This window comes from Convolutriloba macropyga, chromosome 3 (assembly GCF_964194025.1).
Source record: "Convolutriloba macropyga chromosome 3, txConMacr16.3, whole genome shotgun sequence".
Lineage (NCBI taxonomy): Eukaryota > Metazoa > Xenacoelomorpha > Acoela > Convolutidae > Convolutriloba > Convolutriloba macropyga.
In genome coordinates this window covers 5,400,273-5,421,927 of record NC_134470.1, presented here as the reverse complement: position 1 = coordinate 5,421,927, position 21,655 = coordinate 5,400,273, and the positions used below count along the sequence as shown (strand labels likewise).

Genomic DNA, 21,655 nt, shown 5'->3' with positions numbered 1-21,655 from the left:
TAATATATACTCATTTAATTAATTTTTGATATTGGCTTATGGGTTTTTTTTCCAAGTTCCAGCCGATTTGATTTTTTATCATACTAAACAGTAAAAAATCAGGATAAAATTCATTATGTTCAGGAAGAATTCAGAAACTGAGATTCATGATGTTCAGAAAAATCTCAGAATTTTACTCTGAAATTTATCATGAAATGTCTAATAAGTGCCCTGATCAGAGCTCTGCGCATAGAAAAAAACAGAATGAATTTTTTATGATTCAGTACTGATTTTTAATGACTCTACGGTCCGGGACTGAAACAGAGTCAAATGAAATATAATAATAGAGTCTAAAAGTCTTCCAATATTATGAGCAAACCAGTCTATTGCATGATTTAATGATAACGAAAGGCCAGTTTAGAAAATAATCTCCAGTTCCAGTAACAATATAGCTGGGTTAGAGAGTTACATAACTTTTGAAAGCGTACAAATGTAGGTTTTACACTTGATAATCAAAATATTTTGGAAGAAAATATATCAACAAAGTTAATATAATTGTTCTATTTGCTGTTTTTTGTTTTCTTTAAAAAATTTTTAATTTTGAATTGCTGTAATGTGATAATCAGCCTCAAACCAGATGGTTATTTTGGAAAAAAAATGAGGAAAAGTTCTTATTGTTTTGGTGAAAATTTTATGACTCAGAGATTTTGATGGGGATTACATTTAGTTTTTTTCTTTTCCTAGATAGTTTTTGTTTGGCCCACAACAAAGAGGAGTGATGCAGAAAACTATGCTGAAATTTGAGTTTTTCAAATAACTGAGATCTCAGAGAAAAATTATGCCACATATCGTTCTAAATTGCGTTAGAGAGCAAATGGTTTTCTATTAAAATCATCCACAAAAACTGCTGGTTCAAGGGCAATTGAAAAGATTTTTGGCAAAGATTGTTGACAAGCGATTCCAATTCCGTAAAATGGAAGGAAGGTGGAGAGCTATAATTATTGTTTAGTCTTTCTTTAAAGATATCAACTTTGCCAAAAAAGTTGAAAATGGAGAGCCAAAATGATCGTTTAGATGAAGTCCTATGCTTGCTACTTCATTTAAGCATTCTTTAGCTTAACATTCATCCATCAGTAGACGATTTTAACGGTGAAGATTGTCAGTGGTCAAAAAAATGTGAAAGAAAAATACAACAACGACAAATCAGGCGTAGACAGAGAAAGTTAAGCAAAAACTGCAAAAAAAACTGCAATAAATAACAAATAAAATTCCAGAATCATTGAATGCATGTCGTAAATTAGCCGCTAGGAGCCATCATCGATCAACTCATCAATTTACAGCTGACAAGTTTTGCATTTACACCAAAAATATTTAGTATAACAGTCAAAAAAATGAAGTGGGAAGTAATGTAAGTAGAATGGTATATACGAGACAATATTTGATACAGTGTGCGGAGTGAAAGGACTCGCAGAGATCAGCTCTGAACAAATTTTTCATTTTCATGTATTTAAATGTATTTCCACTCTTGATCCCAGCTATACGCTTCATATCTTTTCTAAAGTATAATAACTTGGTCTACAACTTCTGTGTCGTTTAGTCCATCAGAAAAGGTTTTTCCCTATAATTTGAACACAACGTAAATGACGAGCAGAGTTGACTTCCCCAGTCGAGACCAGATGGTTATCGTGCAAGATTTTGCCAGAATCTTGCAAAAACTGCCTATCTTGCAAGATCTGACAGAAAAATGGTTGTCTTGCAAGATCTGGCAGAAAAACGGTTATCTTGCAAGATTCTTGCAATTTCGTTCCGGTCGAGCTGTCCTCTTATTGGCTCTCATTCATGCAACACATTTCATTTCGACCAGAAATTTACTTAAGAATCAGTTGCGTGTTTTTTAAAGAAAAAAAATAATTTGAATAGATTTTAAATCTGGAAATATGAATTATCTGAAGAAAACAAATTAAAATCAACCTTTGAGAGCTGTTAACACAAAATAAATTACTATCAAAAAATTATTTTCCTTCAACTTTATCAAGATTTACAAAACTACACGTCTATATTACCTTTTCTGATGAAAAATTTATATGTCATTATTCTTTGCATCTTAAACAGCTTTATTTCGTTTAATTTAGCTCCTTACGCTTAATTTTTCTTGCCAATGCCCAAAAAATTTGATGCTTAGATTAATACTTTTCTGATGTTTTTTTAATAATTGTCTTTCGCTTTTTTGTCGATGCGCAAAATAAGTGTACATTTGAATATTGCAACCGTCTTAGCGTTTTCTTTCCAAGTGTAAGGTCTTTTCAAGTGTAAGAAAGTTTTTTTTGCAAACGGCTATCTTGCAAGATTCTTGCAAAACGAACGGTTATCTTGTAAGATTCTGGCAGAACGAATGGCTATCTTGCAAGATTCTTGCAAAAAATGGTTATCTTGCAAGATCTTGCAAGATTCTGGCAGAATTTCTTGCAAGACGATGTATCGTCTTGCAAGATTCTGCCAGATTCTGGCAAAATCTTGCAAGATAACCATTCGGATCCGGCTTGGGTTCTGACGGTTTAAAGGAACTATATGTGAGACCCATATTTAGTATTTCGTGAAAAATGTCGTTTTGTATCAAGAAAAATATATTTTGCCAAATACTTGTAGAGATGTTTGCTGATGCTAATTGAGATGTGACGTATCATACAGATAAAATTTGAATAACTATGGCGTGTTTTACTAAACTTTAAAACAATTATCACAATGAAAATTTAAAATAATTACAGACAAACAGTGATTCGCATTCGACAAATGATGAAAAGCCGTACCTGTGACATTTGAACAAATATTATCAATACGGAAAAGATTTTGTATTTAGAGACACAAAGTGATCTGATTTTTTTATATTATGCAGAAACACAGTTTGATAAAAATATATCTGATAGTTTTCTGAAACGTTTTAGTTTCTGTCATCTAGACAAGACATCTCCATATGCACCTTACTCATATTTTCGATGTCATCCAGATTTGAACAATCAATATGTTCAGTTCATTTTTACAATTCAAAGAATTTGAATTGTATTGGGGCGCTGTCTTTTTTTTAAGATCTGTTCTCACATTTTCATGATTTTTGAAGTCAAATTGGAGTAGTGATTTTGGTCACGCCGAAACAGGAAATGGAGCGAAAAAGCGAGTGGTTTTGCGGCGTGAATTTTTTTCGCTCTAATTTGAAAGTAGAGTGAGAAAACTGTGTTTGAACAAAAATTCGGTTTCTCGGTAGTGGTTTTTTTTGTTCACATGCGGCATTTTGACATTGGTTTTCTGTTTTTTTCTAATTTTTTTTATCTGATTTTTTAAAATGGTTTTCTCAATTCACTGATAGTCCATTCTAGGTCTAGTTTGTTTCTGTTTAGTCAATGAAAATTCTTTGAATGGTGCGTCAGGACTTGTCCTGCTATGTTTTTATTTCCACCTAGTTTATTTTGTTCATAAATTTAGACAGGAAACTGCGGCAGAAGATCCCGTTTCTGTTACTTCCGTTTGATCAGTTTCTGATCAAGTTTAATTTCATTCTAATTCTCTTTAATATTTCATTCCAATTTCAAGCCTCACAAAATTCAGTTGAGTAATTTAATTTCGTAAATTTCTCTCGTCTGGGTCAATCGGCTATAAAGCAGTGTTTTGTGTCGCGAAATCCAACTAAAATAAGTAAACTAATTCACTCAGCAATTAGGAGAGGCATTTGCGACGCAATATCCATCTCAGTTTCCGAAGGTAACTTTGCATCACAAATTTCAATGATTTATTCTACGTTAAAATCACATAGCGCAAACCGCAAAGAAATCCCGAAAATTCTTCTGAATATTGACGCTTTTCGGGAGAAACGTTCCGCAAATCCTCCACTCAATTTCGAAAAGCGGAGCGGACAGTGGAAAAGGCCCTTTTAACTAAAGAAAACGTACACTTGGAAAAATAACCCAAATGATCAACCGCAGGCGTTACATACCCCGAAAAAGCAACATACTGGGAGCAAGTAGAAGGACCTAAACAATAATGGAGAGAGATGAACTCACTAGACAGGCCCAGTTAAAAGTGAGCTGGCAAAACCGACGTAAAAAAATAGATGAAATCCACAAACTATGAGGAATTAAACAACGGGTGAGATACGACAAAAGACAACATGTACACTCTATCTCTGCATTGACACAAAAAGGACCTAGAAAATTCTATAGCGAGCATCCGCATCACGAAATGGAAAAACAATCCACAGTGAGTAGACCTTTGGAAAGCAACGGAAGAATCCTTCAAAAGCGAAAAAGCAAAGCAGTAGAAGTTTTATACGGTAGATTGAAGGAAAAATCTGAAATTTTCAGTCAGGGAGATTAGGAGGATCCAGTTATACAAAATATTTTCATCAGTAACATGGTTGAATTTGAACCTCAAAAAAAAACAGCTCCGAGAAACAGTAAAAGACCTCGAAATAGCAAGCCATATGGAAATGGGATTATAGGAACGGCAATGAAAAACCAAATGCCGACAAGTAATCAAAAAATTAATATAGTTACTAATTTTTAAGCTAGGAATCGCAACACAAATTCCAACCAACAATGCCAAAACTACTATCGCAAAACGAAAGCCTGCGGACATAAAAGATACAGAAATAATTGTAGAATCTCCGGTCAGAAATAGACCAAATGCCACAAGTAAGATGCCAACTCACTTGGAATGAACTGCATAAAATGTGGACTTGCTAATCATTTAGCCAAGATGTGTCGAAAGTTAAAAAAACAACATAATAAGAACAATGTAAATCAAATAGATCATGTTGTAGAGGACGGCAAAGAGGAAAATGCTAGCTACATCACTATTGAAAATAATTTTTAAATTATGTGTGCGATGCGTCGTCGGAAATTTTTGGCGATGACTATGTGGCGACAAGAACTAAAGAAACGGCAAGAAAAGTGGAAACTCTGATTGTAACAATTAAAACTGGAATGCAGTGGGCGCTATGATGCTAGATTAGGAAAGTGTACGAAGAGTCATAATAAAATCTCGCCAAAAATATATTGAGAAGAACCGCGAAATCAGAGTTCATACAGAAGACTAACAAAAAAGAACCAAAGAAATTCGAACCGATAAAAAATAAACGACAAACTACGAAATGCAATCGGGTGTAATAATTGGAAAAGACAAAACGCATTCCTGACACTCAGGAAGGATGGTCAAAAAAACTTTGCGGGGAGAGATCTCTTCAAAAAACTTGTCCTCGTAGTTGTACAACAACAATCTGACTGGGGTAAATATATTAGTAATATTCCTCCTGAAGCTCAATGCTCAATAAAGCAAGCAATTGCTACTCAATTTCCAGAAATTGTCTCTAGTATTTATTGATCAAAAACACTCATAGCAAAATTGATAATTAAAACGAGTACCTAATAATCGAAAACCCAAAAAAAAACTGAAGAATTCGCCCAGTTACAGAAAAAATCTTAGGACAAAAATTTATCAAGTTGTTCTAATGAAAATTTTGTTTCCTCAAAGTCATATTTATTGAAAAAGACTAGTCAAAGAAATAGAATCAGACTTGAGAATACCCAAAAAAGCAATTCATAAAGAAGCCAAAAGCCGATTAATGCTCAGTGGTTCGATATCAGAAAACTTGATTGAAACTCAATGAGCCAAAACGCATATTTTACCAAAATCGATCAAAAGTACGCATACATTGAACTTCAACTGCACTCTGAAACATATAAGAATTTAAAATTATCTGTGGAGAATCAATTGTCAAAAATCAATTCAGAACCGGGTTTTATGATCTAACAGTCAAGCCAGCGGAAGGCTACAAACTATGCACTAATTGGACTACAAAATACATTTTGTTTTTTAGAAGATACGGCCATTGTTCAAGTAAAATAAAAAAAAACAAATTCACACCAAAACTGGCACAACTCTGCCATCTACTCCAACGCTTACTGAAAAAAGGTACTGTTTCTATAGAAAGAAAATATCGAAAAAACTTTCATTGAAAAAAGATAACATCACACACTGAAAAACGCCACTACAAATCAGTTCAGAAATCCGAGTTAGGTGGGATGACTCTATATGACGATTGCGAGCTTCGTTAAAACGGAACACGGAAGATAGGTGGAATACGATTGCATATGCAAATTTTAAGCGTTACAGAAGAAAGCTTTAGTGTCTCTGTAATCGATTTACTGGGCGTAGTCTGGATGATAAAATACTGTAAAAATATCTATTTGGGAAGCAATATATATATATATATATATATATATATATATATATATATATATATATATATATCACGCAATCCATTTGCAGGCGGTGAAAAATATTTCCTCTTGTGAAAAAAAAAATTTTTTGGTGGCAAGCATTTAAATGATATGAAAATCTTTCACGCAGTCTGAGACCTAGTTCAAATTCAGTAAAAACTTTTCAAAGATTGTGACACAGGAATTACGGTAACCAATCATTCACTTGACTTTGCATGTGAGTTTAACGCTTGATTTGAAATCTACGAGCGCACCATTCCTGGAAAGAACTATTTAACCGATGAAAAATGGGCAGATACAGGCAAAAACTGCGATGTGGAAATTGAAAACAGACCAACAGAGCAGCAACAGCGAGTTCAAGGCACTCAACCCAGATTTTTTTAGTCGGGCTATGCACTGTGAGTTATCCCACGAACGGAACTTAGCTTCCAGGTAAAATTTGCCAGGGAAACCAATGCGAAAAGAAGACGAAAGAAAAATTTGGATTGTAGAAAAGAAGTACTGACGCGTGAATGCATGCTGGCCGGAAAAAGTCCAACAACTGGTGTCATTGAAAAGCTGAACATGAAAGGAGTCCGAGTTAGGAACTCTGAAATTGTCAAATTCGGCACATTGGAAGAGAGAAACACGGATTTGGCAGCGATTGCAAAAAAACGCCAAAAATATCGGAGAAAACATTAGAACGAAAGATCTTGGCACACAGAATAAAATTGAAGGAAAAAATCACTGAGACAAAAAATAGAGTGCTCCAAGAAAGTGGGTGGCAAGCTTGCTTCTCCACCAGTATTAACGTTGCTCGGGTTCTCAAAATGCGCAACTCGAAATATGATCGAAAGATTAAAGGCCATTGAAGTAACGCAACGTCTAAAGCTCTATAAGTCTTATCAATTTCACCAAAAACTTGGTTTCGAATCAAAGTTATTCATTTCCGGCGCAAATTCCATCTACTAGCAATCAAACCAAACGCACCGCAAAAACATCAAGTGATATTACTAGATGCATACAGTCGGTCTGGCCAATACTTTTCTTGGGTCGCGGACTTCATCCTGGGCAGTAGACGCAGAAGCCAAGACTCAAATAAAGAAAAAGAACCAGACAATAGGAAACGACGAAACGACCATTTTGGGTTGATGACATAGAGGCCACAGATAATTTGACGATCCCATCGTGAATACCACCCCGAAGTTTATAAGTGCATCCCACCACAAAATTGAAAAGAGAGATGGTCATGCAATCCGAGCCACAACCTCTCCGAATTGTCGGTATCCGCAGCAAGCAGAGTAGCAAATTAAAGTGTGTGCCGATCTGCGATAAAAGTTAATCAATTGTTAAACCTAATTATGTGCATGTTGTATAACCGGTAAAGTGAACAATTATCGTTTCCTGATTTTTTATCAAATTTATTTGTCTGAAGAATGCTAAAGGAGGGGCAATGTCCTATAGACATGACGTCTCCATATTAATCTGTCTCATATTTTTAGTGTCATTTAAAATTTGTGCTCAAAATTGATACAAAAGCTTCTGATAGAAACTTTTGCATGTCTTGTTACTTCTGATGGGTGTTGTTACATCGCAAGTGCATGTCTTAATTAACGAGGGAGGTTTGATAAACCAGTTTAATCAACCAAGCAACTTTGCGAGGTTGGAAATTGTACTGAGATTTTAATTAAAAATTTAGTGATTTTAAACTTGATCTCTATTTGACCAAAAGAGGGTAACAAAAAAGGAAGTTTGTTCACCTTTTTTAAAATAGGCAATCTAGCGCCCTTTTTGTCAAAGATTAGGAAAAATAAGTCACCTGTTCGCACATGATGTTCCGACCCCGCCCATCCACATTTTGATTTATTAGTCTACCAAATGAGGAAGAGAAAGAAAAGGTTCTAAAAGTCTCATATCCTTTAGCAAACAATTAAAGCTGGATTAGAGGGTCGATGAGACTTGACCTCAATGAGAGTACTGGACGAGATACACCCAAAAACAAATACGAGCAACCATCAATTACGACCAAACCTCGATGAAAATTTTTAGAAAACAGAAAATAACAAAATGAAGAAGGAATCCTGTAAAACCCAATCTGAACAAATCAAACTATACTGCATTAGATGTTCATTGGATAAGATATAAGACCTCTCAATTATGTGACTCGTTGACAGGATGACAAAAAAGAGCAAAAAGGACAGAGTTTAAAAATACAATTCTCTTTTTTTTTGAGAACAACCAAATTTAAATTGATTGAAACGAAAGCACGTCGTATCAACTCGGCTCATTAGGAACGCTAATTTAAACGTGAAGCAATCGAGAATTGTCCTTATCCTTATATGCTGGACGACTGCAAAAATAACAGCGCAAATTTGGCCAACCCATTGTTGTGATAATGTGGAAAGGATGAGCGGATATCCAAAAATCACACGTTTTTTAAATAAAAATTTGCAGTAGCAAACCCAACAAACCAATGGTTGAAAATAAAAGATATAAACATTGGATCATGGTCTACTGGAAAGAGGATGCAACTTTTCGTTACCGAGACCAAGCTTCAAAACTGAAAGAAATAAAATAAAACTGACATCAACTGATTTCTTTTGAAGAAATATTTTTAAAAGTTCAAACAAACCAAAAGCTTTGAACTTTAAAAAAAGGATCAATTTGCAGCTGCTCGGGATTCTGTTTGTGCTTGTTATTATTGAAGCCAAACCATAGGACGGCAAAAAACAGCAAATTCGGATAAACTGGAAATTCCAAAAACAATTTAGCCAGTGTTGCAGCCATTATAACTATAATACATTAGAAAAACATTAAAAACTGGAAACTCACGAAAGCCTTGAAATGAATTGCTTAAGTCCATTTTGATTTTAGCTGGGTCTTCTAGGTAAAGTCTCTTTCTGAAAAAGACAAAAAAATGAACCACAAATACTGATCAGCATCGAAAACTCACAAAATTCTTACAAAAAACATTTCTAAGCTCTACAGACATCTGTCAAAACATAACCAACAGCAAGAATTGTTACAGCAACAGAAAATTGATGAGTTTTGTCAATAATAAGACTTGGTTACCTGTAGACGACAAAGACAACAAAAAATGGGAATAACAAAAATGATTTCTATAAAGAAAATAATTGAAAGTCTTTAAAACCGTTAACTAGAAAGTGAAATCAGGAAACAGATTCAGTTAAAGAGTAGTGGAAGCGTTCAAAGCCTTCGATTTTCATAAAAATACTGAACGACAAAAAAAAGAACTACAATTAGAGGCAAAAAAAACCTAAAAAATTTTGCGAGAGCACGGATGCGCAGCCGTTAAAAGTCATTAAAACTTTTAGCTCTAATCCAAAATCAGTAAATATATTGAAAAATTGTCTACAGAAACAATTAGGGTTTTTGATTGAGATAGATATGCCGTATGAAAACGAAAAGAACTAGAATTAAAGGCAAAGACACAAATCCAAGTAGTTTTGAGAGAACGGCTTCGCAGTCGTTAAAACTATCAACTATTCACGGAAGTCATTAAAAATGTTATTTTGCAAAAGTTTTTAACGCCAATTGAAGCTATAACTAATATGGTTAGTTGAAGTGGATAAATAACTACTTCAAATACAGGAAAATGTGCAAAAATTCACAAAACTTTTAATCAAATTTCGTACTAAGTAAGCCAAAAAGCATTAGTTGAAAATAATACCAAAGTAAAGAACACTTATTTCACCACTTGAAATAAGTTTTGCCTTCCGCAAAATGACACTAAGCTACATGTGGATAGAAATAAGATTAGAAATTGACAAATTTCAAAACTTCACTAACATTCTCTTAAAACAAATACACAATACAAAGTTATAAGAGGCATTAGATAATAACTGAAGGCATTGTATAGGCTTATCTGCAGCTCGTTAAGAACCGATTTGAATCGTTAATTATAAAACGTTGTCATGCGGCTGCAAAAGTTTTACAAATGAATCCAAAAAAATGAAACCATTTTAAGTTTACGAAAATACATTTTCAAAGCCATCTAAACTATGAGCTTTTCTCTGAAGACAAACTATGTTTTCATATGGCCTTTTTGTTGTAAAAAAGATAAATAGTCATTGATTGGGCCACTATTTGAAATAATTCATGTCAGTAATCAACATAAAATGACAAAACTGCAAAAAAAATTTTGAGGAAGACCGCCCTAATATAATCCGAATAATTATTGATTGTAACAATCCGTGATGAGTTGACCCCTAGCCCTGATTCTTCACAGCGTACAACAAAAACAAGTAATTAGACCATATATTGGCAAAATAGATCATTTATTAAATGAAATTTTTCAATAAACCACAGCTAAATCATGCACTTTGTTTAATTTTTTTTTGGTTTATTTTTCGGAAAACAGCCAAAAATTTAATTTCAGAAAACTTCTAGAGGAAGCAAATGTACACCTATCTGTTTAAGTTGTTTTCAAAGATTGTGGTAGCAGACGTTAGGTCTCTACTTCCTGCAAATTTAAACGAAGTGGGAAACAATAGCTTATTTGGAACCCGGTTTGAGTTAAAAATAGTATCAAATTCAAAAAGATTAGCAGAAATATTAACCAAAAAGCTCAATTAAAACGAGTTGGCGAGCCTTTTTTGTCCCTTACTGTAAAAGCAACACCACTGTTTTTAACAATTTTAGTAAAATATCAAAAAGAAAATGAAAAATTGATTAAAAATTACGAAAACTCAGAGAAGAAGCCAAAAGAAAACAGGAACAACTCCTTGAGAGCGGATTTTTTGTTCATTGAGCTTCATTTGACTGTAAGTTAGGTTTGTCAATAACAGAATCTTGATATGAACAGCGACTAAACTATAAGTGATTAAAAAACCAAAGAAAATGCAAAAAGTTTTCTAAAAAAACAGCTCTCAAAAAGAATTCGAGTTCTTTTATAGTAAATTTACCCACGAGAACAAAACTAGAATTTTTATTGCCTTTCGTCTATTAGGAAAGCAAAATTGTTTCATTTAGTAGCTTGAAATGGAATCTTGAATTTATTAGTTTTTACAGAAAAAATCTTAATTTGAACGAAATTTTAGCCAAAAGTGAACAAAATGTCCTGTGTTCACACAAAACTTTAAACCTCGATAACTCCTAGAATGCAACGAAATTCAGAAAAATCTTTTTAATTTCGAATTCTACGGTGGACGAGTTTTTTAGTGATACCAATCACATTTCTCTACGATGAATATATCGATCGGCCAAAATTGACTGAACAAAAAAAAACCAATTGAGTATATAGTTCCTCCCCCCACATGTGGGTCGGAACAAATACTTGACCAAAATTGTATATCTCATGAGTTGTTACAGCCCTTCAAAAAAGCGTTGGCGAGTTTTTACCCCTTGTCGTAGAGTATGGAATATATTCTTGTCCAAAATATGCTATCGGCAAAATCACGAAGTCAACAAAGAGGAAATTAATGCACTGTTTAAGCTGCTGCATTAGTTACCCTTTGAAACCAAGAGTCGAACAGAGTACCCGGACTTATCTGTCATAGCATTCCAGAGCTGAACCATGGAAAAAACGTGCTGGTTTTTTGCGCTGAGCATGAATCTGTTCATGTCATATTTTTCTATTTACAGTCTGGCTGTAAAACTTAAAATGACTCATCCGTCTGAGCAGTCTGTCACTTCTAAAATGCTGGGCCACCAAACTGTTTCAACTGGAAATGTTTGCAAAAAGTCACTGTTCATTCGCATGACAGAAAAGGTTTGATTAAATAGAACAAGAAAAGGCTGATAGGTGTACAGTGTTATAAATACTCACACTTGTGACATTTTCCTATTATGCAGCTTAAATATTTACTCAATCCACTTCCACCCCATCCTTTATTGTTGATAAGCTGATTGAACCGTGCTCCCTGGGAATCCCTTGTAAGCCTTGGACGCGCGCGGTTCACACTTCCACTGTTACTTCTGTTGATATAAGAGTCTGTCATAAAACCGCTTAGGCAGTAGAAATCGCTAAAATCATAGTCAAGAAAAACTTCATTACACAGATGATTACACAGTGGTCTCAGACCAAAATGAACTAAGCAAACGATCCCAGAACCGTGTTTAGAAATTTTGGGCTACATAGGTTTTAAGGCTGTCTGATTGCCCGTACCGAACTCAAAGTACGAATCAATACTGGGCACATCTAAATGCAATTCTTCTTCAGTACTGATTCATGCAGCGATTCATGTCAAATTTTTTACTTGCCAGATTTATTCTTTTACTTGCGTTCATGCTGATTTTACAATTGTCAAACTTGCGCCAATTCTGGTTTTTAACTTGTCCGACTGCAGCCAATTCTGTTTCACTGAAGAGAAGTGTCCGTCAATTTTCCCATGGTTAGGAGAGCTCGACATTTTTTGTACCCGAAATTTACAAAAAAATAGGTGATTTCGGATACATTGGGCTGTAAACCGTCTGAAAACTGTAGAAAATGGCCAAAAACTAGCTGAAAACGCATTAATGTGACCACCTCTGAGACCCCAGAGCGTTTGTTGAACATTTCTGATAGCTGTGGGCTGTTTTACATGCACCCCGGCAAATTGGCTAAAAATAAATCTCAAAATTTCCTTATTTTTTAGAAAGACTCTAAAATTAATGAATCCTACTTTGAGTTCGGTACGGTGTACACTTGTAATTTTCGAGATTATTTAAGTTTTAGTTATTTTTGAAATTCACTGTGCGTGGTCAAAGAAAATTTGATCAGAGTTTACTTTCATTGAGATGCTCAATCTGTTTATCCATTGGCAAAAAACTCAACTTTCCAGAACATTACATGAGAAAATTATGGCTTTAATATATATATATATATATATATATATATATATATATATATATATATAGTGTGTGTGTGTGTGTGTGTGTGTGTGTGTGTGTGTGTGTGTGTGTGTGTGTGTGTGTGTGTGTGTGTGTGTGTGTAAATGTAAAAACATATACCTGTTAGGCAAAAAACTATAGACGAAGAACTGCACGTTAAGGTAAACTGCATTTAAGCTCACATCAGGTCAGAAGCAAAGATAGCAACGTTTTATTGGCAGGTCTTATCTAATATCGGTCATCAACCGAATTTGCTCAAAAACCAAAAAATGTTCTTCAAATACAACAATTTGAGCGATTTTTGAGATTCTTTTCGGTAATTTGATTTTGCTGCTTCTGTGAACGAATAATTATAACGCATTTTTATTGGAAATTTTAGGTGAAATTGTTCAAAAACAGGCACAAGAGTTCTTTTTCTAGAAATAAAATAGGGTCATTTGAGTTTACTCAGTAACATTTGATAGCCCGGAAGAAAATATTGGCGAACAGACAAAAACGTACAGAGAAAAGGGACGAGTGTTAGTAAGAGGGTGGAGCGGGTGACGCTGTTGCAACCGTTCCGGAGTTCTTCGATCCGATTAATGTGATAGTAACAGGTGGGGTAGTTTTTTGACTATCCAAAATAAGTCATCAGTATTGACATGCTGCTAGGCAGGATCATGCTGCTTAAAAATACGGGGCAGGTATATCCTTGGGCAAACGTAACGAAAGTGCATTGGCATAGGACCATGCGCGAGCGTATCAACTACAACGATTGATTTCACCAACACATTTGTTTGACAGAATTTTTTTTGCCTCATTACCGATTAAAACTGGCTGGTGTTGTTAAGCCTAGAGCGCACGATTAACGGATGTGCGTTCAATGCGTATTCGACGAGACACTGTGTGATGTACAAAACCTCATCAAGGAGACGTCTTGTGCAAAGGACGGTGCACAGTACTCAATCAAAACGATGAACCAAGCTCTTTCGAATGCCACACCGGTGGAGTGTACCGGCATACTGAACGTTCACTTGATGCATTTTTGCGGAATCAACGTGCCAATGCTTATGATATTCTGTTTTGCAAACCTCTCGCGGAATGTTTTTTGGCACAAGGAAGTTCGTACCGCTATTTGATCAAATCATAGCTGGCGTAGACTGGTGAGAGACAAAACGCTGCAGCCCTATTGCAAAAATGAGAGCCCGTAGACGGAACAATTTCAGTATTCGTCAGCGCGATTTTTTGAACCTCTTCTCAGTAATCCAATCCGACCAATGATAACATAAAATGGGCCAAATTGATCAACCCCGGTGTTTGACCAATCAGTAAGAAAACTGATGTGCGACTCCTTTTTATGGGAGGTGTGCAATTATGGTTGATGGGGGGCCGCACGGAACTTTCTGCAGAAAACGCATTTCAAATTATTGGAAAGTTGTGCGAGGATGGCATAACTTTCCTTTACTTTTGACAGCAAATATAAAAAGCACTGTTATTGATTTTTAGTTTCGCAACAGAATTAGCCTCAATGGTTGCAACATGGTTTTTTCTCAGAAGGAATGCCAGCTCTGTTTTAATATCACGGGAAGCTATTGCGGCACTAAGAAAAACTATATAATTAAATAAGTCCTGCGAGCTACCACGAAACATATGGAGTTCAAGATGGTGAAAAGTTACAAATAACCAGCTTCTCTGTATATTTATTTTCGGAAATTGATACAGTTAAACACACCATATCTGAAACCAATCGACTGTTTTTTGGTTAACTCATCGTCCCAACTTCCTTCTTTGAGCTCCAGTCCGTTTGTCTGAAAGAAGCCATTTATATTGCTCGCAGACAACATTGTAGTGGTCTACTTGATGGTTGTGCACTAGAAGGTTTACTTTCAATCACCTCAACCTTGGTGCTGTTCTTGTAATTGTTTATAGAGGATTTTGATGGAAAAATTTCTGTCAGTTCCACGAAGAAGACAGTTTTGGGAGCTGTTCCAAAAGTTCTTAGTTCACTTCCAAGGTTGTGAGCACTGCCTTATCGTACAGTTTTCCCACCGGCATGAGAATCGAAACTTTGCTGTAGCCAATAATTTTGCCGGCTTGGTTGATGCCTTTTCTATTATGACACGGTACTCCCAGAAGCGCCTACAGGAAATTCCGCAAATGGCGTTGGTCGTTCTTGCAGTACAACCTGTTTAAGAGTTCCTCCTTTTTGCGTGCTGGTAGCGAATTTCTTCATGGCATTTCTGGTTGTAATTAGTGAGCTGGTGATGTACTCAATTGTTGCCTTTGTTGAAGTTTTCCAATAAATCTTGTGCGTTGCTTTATTACTCAAAACAATAGTTGAAATCAAGGATTGTAAATTTAACACACCATTTCCAGGAGTTGAAATGGTAACAGAATAGTTTATTAAAAAAAGTTTGTGGATCTTGAAAAGAGGAAAACTGCTGTGCAGGTTTAAAATCGGACTGATGAAGACCTGTGACCAAATTTTTGTTCCAGTGTCCTAGGTGTGTCTATGTGCGTTGGACCGCATCAAACAAGCTAGGCGACTGCTGTTTTTAATTCCCCATGACAACGGTTTTTATTGTTCGTCAACTTGACGCCATTCGTCATCAAGGGCTGTAAGTAATTTGCCTTTTTAGGTTTCCCTTATACTTCAAGCCATTGCAAAAAGTTACAGTTGCACTATCAAGGTTTCATTCTTGCAGGGGATCTTGCTTTTTTCTGGTAGTTGTGTCTAACAACCTTTGAATTAAATTCACATTTTCCAATGTGTTGTGCACAGTGGGATACAAAACAGTTTGGTTTCTCTTGTGCCGTCAAAATTTATTTTAAAACGTCTAACAAAAGATTTTGAGCGAAGGAATGTTTAAACCAGGCGGAGAAGGGAGGAAATGATTTGCAATCTTTGCCATGTAATTAGTGAAGTTCTGTTTGATTGATTGTGGTGGTGATTGAGCCAATCCGAAAGCATTGTCAATGTACGGGAGTTGCAGTGCTCTGAGGGTCAAAGCGGGGGTGGGATGGAAGGTGCTTTTATTTGTGCTTGAGACAGTTTGGACAAAATTCTTGTTATTTGTACAATGAAAACTTGGTTCAATTGTGGAAAGTGAGGAATGCTGACTAAATCCAGCTCACCCGACATAGTCAGGGTTCAAGCGAATTGCTTATGCAACTTCGACCGAGCAAAATTCACTGTCTCCGGTTGCAGTTGAGCACTGTGTTCGCAACAATTATCTATTTGAGTTTGCAATCAAGTTCCCTACTCGTTGGTTGTGATGCACACTGATGCTGTGTCTGATATCTAGTGTCGCTATTTTAAGAAGCACATCAAAGTTTAGCTTAATTCTTTTATCATAGGCTTCCAATTTGTCAGCTGTGAGATTTAAGTTGTTATCAAATTGTACATGTTATTTGGGATCAGGTGGAATCGAGTTTGCACAATGAACTGGCTAGTGAAGTGTGATCTTGATACTACACGGAGTTGTACAGCGCACTTAAGCGAGTAGACTCATGATCTACATCCGACACCTGATCCTTCGACATCCCCAAAAACACCACTGTGCTTAAGGAAAACATTTATGATGCAGGAAAGCAATGAGTAGAGGACTTACTGGCAAAATAAAAAACATAAAACTGGCCAAACACTTTTTTTCCACACGAGTTTATTTAAGATATTTGGAAAAGCAGCTCACAAAAATTCATTCATTCAGAGAAACTTAATCAGACACAATGAAAGAGCAATTGCTTAATGGTCACGAGGAAACGCTTCAAGGTGCCTGCCAAACTGAATGCAAAATTGAATGTGAGCGGTACCTAGCACATCACCCGGCTAAAATTTCTCTGCGAATCCTTGGGAAAATAACTGCTCATTGCACATGCTGAAATGCAAAAGTTTATTTTTATACTCTTAAGGTTCCTGCAACATCAGTTTGCCATATTGGCCGACATTGAAGGAATGTTTTGTCAAGTTAAAGCACGACAATATGATGACCAATTTCGCATCAAAGATTAGCTTTAATCTTTTATAATAGGCTTTCAATTTGTCAACTGTGAGATTGAAATTGTTCCCAAATTGAACATGTTTGTTCGGATCAGGTGGATTTGATCTTGGACAATGAACTGGCTAGTGAAGTGTGATCTTGATACTACACGGAGCTGTACAGCGCACTTAAGCGAGTAGACTCATGATCTACATCCGACACCTGATCCTTCGACATCCCCAAAAACACCACTGTGCTTAAGGAAAACATTTATGTTGCAGGAAAGCAATGGCTAGAGGACTTACTGGCAAAATAAAAAACATAAAACTGGCCAAACACTTTTTTCCACACGAGTTCATTTAAGATATTTGAAGAAGCAGCTCACAAAAATTCATTCATTCAGAGAAACTTAATCAGACACAATGAAAGAGCAATTGCTTAATGGTCACGAGGAAACGCTTCAAGATGCCTGCCAAACTGAATGCAAAATTGAATGTGAGCGGTACCTGGCACATCACCCGGCTAAAATTCCACTGCGAATCCTTGGGAAAATAACTGCTCATTGGACATGGTGAAATGCAAAAGTTTATTTTTATACTCCTAAGGTTCATGCAACATCAGTTTGCCATATTGGCCGACATTGAAGGAATGTTTTGCCAAGTTAAAGCACGACAGTATGATGACCACTTTCGAATCAAAGTTTAGCTTTATTCTTTTATAATAGGCTTTCAATTTGTCAACTGTGAGATTGAAATTGTTCTCAAATTGAACCTGTTTGTTCGGATCATGTAGATTTGAGCGTGGACAATGAACTGGCTAGTGAAGTGTAATGTTGATACTACACGGAGTTGTACGGCACAATTAAGCGAGTAGACTCGTGATCTACATCCGACACCTGATCCTTCGACATCCCATCCCCAAAAAACCACTGTTATTAAGGCAAACAGATATGATGCAGGAAAGCAATGGGTAGAGGACTGACTGGCCAAACATAAAACTTAAAACTGGCCAAACACTTTTTTTCCACACGAGTTCATTTAAGATATTTGGAAAAGCAGCTCACAAAAAACCATTCGTTCGGAGAAACTTACTCACACACAACTAACGAGCAATTGCTTAATGGTTACGAGGAAACACTTCAAGATGCCTGCAAGAATGAATGCAAAATTGAATGTGAGTGGTACCTCGCACATCACCCGCCTAAAAATTCACTGCGAATTCTTGGGAAAATAACTGCTCATTGGACATGATGAATTGCAAAAGTTTATTTTTATACTCCTAATGTTCCTGCAACATCAGTTTGCCATATTGGCAGACACTGAAGGAATGTTTTGCCAAGTTAAAGCACGACAATGTGATGACCACTTTCGCATTTTTGGCAGCCTGAGGATCCCACTTTACAGGATCTGGTATATTGAACGTCACATTTGTGGGGGCAAGGACTCGCCCACCTGAACAATCTACTTCGCGAAATTGTAAATCATAAATTGACAAAGAGGAAAGAATGATAATGTAAGAATGAACTGGCCAAACACTTTTTTTCCTCACGAGTTCATTTAAGATATTTGGAAAAGCAGCTCACAAAAATTCATTCATTCAGAGAAACTTAATCAGACACAATGAAAGAGCAATTGCTTAATGGTCACGAGGAAACGCTTCAAGATGCCTGCCAAACTGAATGCAAAATTGAATGTGAGCGGTACCTAGCACATCACCCGGCTAATATTTCTCTGCGAATCCTTGGGAAAATAACTGCTCATTGGACATGGTGAAATGCAACAGTTTATTTTTATACACTTAAGGTTCCTGCAACATCAGTTTGCCATATTGGCCGACATTGAGGGAATGTTTTGCCAAGTTAAAGCACGACAGTATGATGACCACTTTCGCATCAAAGTTTAGCTTCATTCTTTTATAATAGGCTTTCAATTTTGTCAACTGTGAGATTGAAATTGTTCTCAAATTGAACATGTTTGTTCGGATCATGTAGATTTGAGCGTGGACAATGAATTGGCTAGTGAAGTGTAATGTTGATACTACACGGAGTTGTACGGCGCACTTAAGTGAGTAGACTCGTGATCTACATCCGACACCTGATCCTTCGACATCCCCCAAAAAACCACTGTTATTAAGGCAAACAGATATGATGCAGGAAAGCAATGGGTAGAGGACTGACTGGCCAAACATAAAAGATAAAACTGGCCAAACACTTTTTTTCCACACGAGTTCATTTAAGGTATTTGGAAAAGCAGCTAACAAAAAAATGATTCGTTCGGAGAAACTTACTCAAACACAACTAACGAGCAATTGCTTAATGGTTACGAGGAAACGCTTCAAGATGCCTGCAAGAATGAATGCAAAATTGAATGTGAGTGGTACCTCGCACATCACCCGCCCAAAATTTCACTGCGAATCCTTGGGAAAATAACTGCTCATTGGACATGATGAATTGCAAAAGTTTATTTTTATACTCCTAATGTTCCTGCAACATCAGTTTGCCATATTGGCCGACATTGAAGGAATGTTTTGCCAAGTTAAAGCACAACAATATGATGACCACTTTCGCATTTTTGGCAGCCTGAGGATCCCACTTTACAGGATCTGGTATATTGAACGTCACATTTGTGGGGGCAAGGACTCGCCCACCTGAACAATCTACTTCGCGAAATTGTAAATCATAAATTGACAAAGAGGAAAAAATGATAATGTTGACTGTAAACTCTGATTTTTAACCCAGGATTATTTCCCTGAATCTAAAAAACTCATTGAAAAGCACAACAATTGTTTTTTTTCAAAATTTGGGCCAAATTTTGAAAAAAACATTTTTATATGAGAAACTCTGTGTTTTGCAGATAAGGTCTCAAGGTGTACTAAAGAGCCAGGGCGATTATTACCGCACTAATTTTTCTAAAATAAAACATGTTGTTTGAACTATATTTTTACAATTCGGGGAGCAAATATCTGGAGTTCAAGATAATAAAAATGTATTGGTAACCAGATTCTAAGTAAATTTATAATAGCTAATCGATGCAGTTTAACACGCATTATCTGAAACCAAAACTCACAACATGTGTTTTTGAACATCTCAACATGTGTTTTTGAACATCTCAACATCTCTACTTTGTTTTATCAACTCCAAATAAGTTATCTGAGAGAGGCCATTTACATTGCTGACAGACAACAATGTAATTGTATACTTGATGGTTGCCCCCTACAAGATTTACTTTCAATTGCGCCAGCTTTGGTGATGCTCTGGTAGTCGTTTATTGAGGAACTGCATGGAAAATTTCCCCTCAGTTTCACGAAGAAGAGAGTTGTGGGAGCTGTTCCGAGTGTTCTTTCTTCAATTCTTGAGTTTGGGCCCTGTCTCAACATACAAGATTCTCGCCTGCATGATAAGCAAAATTTTGCTTCAGTCAGCAATTTTGCATGCTGAGTTGGAGCGTTTTTGATTCAGACACGGCATTCCAAGTGGCGTTGGCTGCCACGACAGGCGATAAAGCAGATGGCGGTGATCATGGTATACTTGCACCAGTTTTAAGTGTTTATTGCGAGTTTGCAGCAAACCTTTCCACGGTAGATTTGCTCGTAGTTAGTCACTTGGTGGTATGCTCTTTTCCTGCCTTTGTTGAAGTTTGTTTCAGTAATTCAATTGCATCGGCCCATTCTTAAACCAATCGTTGATTTCAAGGAGTGGTGGTTTAATCCAATGTTTCCTTAATGTTAAGAAAAACTATAACTCTTCCATATTTAGAGGTATTTTTCCACAGCTGAGTTAAAAATTAAGGCGCTCATTAGTTGAAAGTCATTTGAAAGTGAATTGGAGACTCCGACAAGAATAGAAATGGTAACAGAATAGTTTTTTAAAAAAATTTTGTGGCTCTTGAAAGGTGGAAAACTGCTGTGCAGGTTTAAAATAGCACTGATGAAGGACTGTGACCAAAATTTTTGTTCCAGTGTCTTACGTGTGTCTATGTGCATCAAACAAACTGGGCGACTGCTGTTTTTGTTGCCCATGACAACAGTTTTAGTGTTTGCCTTTTGACATCATTCGTCATCAAGGGCTGTAAGTAAGTTGCCTTTTTAAGTTCCCGTACATTTCAAGCCATTGCAAAATATTGCAGTTGCACTATGGTGGTTTCATTATGGCGGGGAATCCTGCTTCTTTCTGGTAATTGTGTCTACCAACCGTTGAAATAAATTCACATTCGCCAAAGTGTTGTGCACAATGGGATACAAAACAGTTTGATTTCTCTTGCGCAATCAATATTTGTTTTAATTGGGCTAAAAAAAGGTATGAGCGAAGGAATTTTTGATCCAGTCGTAGAATGGAGCAAATGATTGGCATCATGTGCCATGTAAGTGAAATTTGGTTTGAATGATTGTGGTAGTGATTGAGCCTAGCTGAAAGCAGTTGGAATGTACTGGAGTTGCGATGCTCTGAGGCTGAAATGGGCCTGGAAAAGCAGCTGCTCTTTTAATGTGCTTGAGACTTTTTGGACAAAATTCGTGATATTTGAACACTGACAAATGCGTTCGATTGCAGATAGAGAGAAAAATGCAGAATTCGAGCGAGTTGATTTTCCAGCTTAAATTCAGCAAAGTTCACGGCGCGGGTTACAATTGACGCACAGTGCT

At 36.3% G+C, this 21,655-nt stretch overlaps 1 protein-coding gene across 1 annotated transcript in view; it reads right to left on the bottom strand.

Moving 5' to 3' along the window:
* LOC142335912 (uncharacterized) overlaps positions 1-21,655 on the bottom strand; it is a 120,586-nt gene that overhangs the window by 43,405 nt on the left and 55,526 nt on the right. The window contains exon 3 of the mRNA XM_075384294.1: positions 12,055-12,212. Coding sequence (XP_075240409.1) covers positions 12,055-12,212 — 158 coding nt within the window. The remainder of the gene's footprint in view (positions 1-12,054; positions 12,213-21,655) is intronic.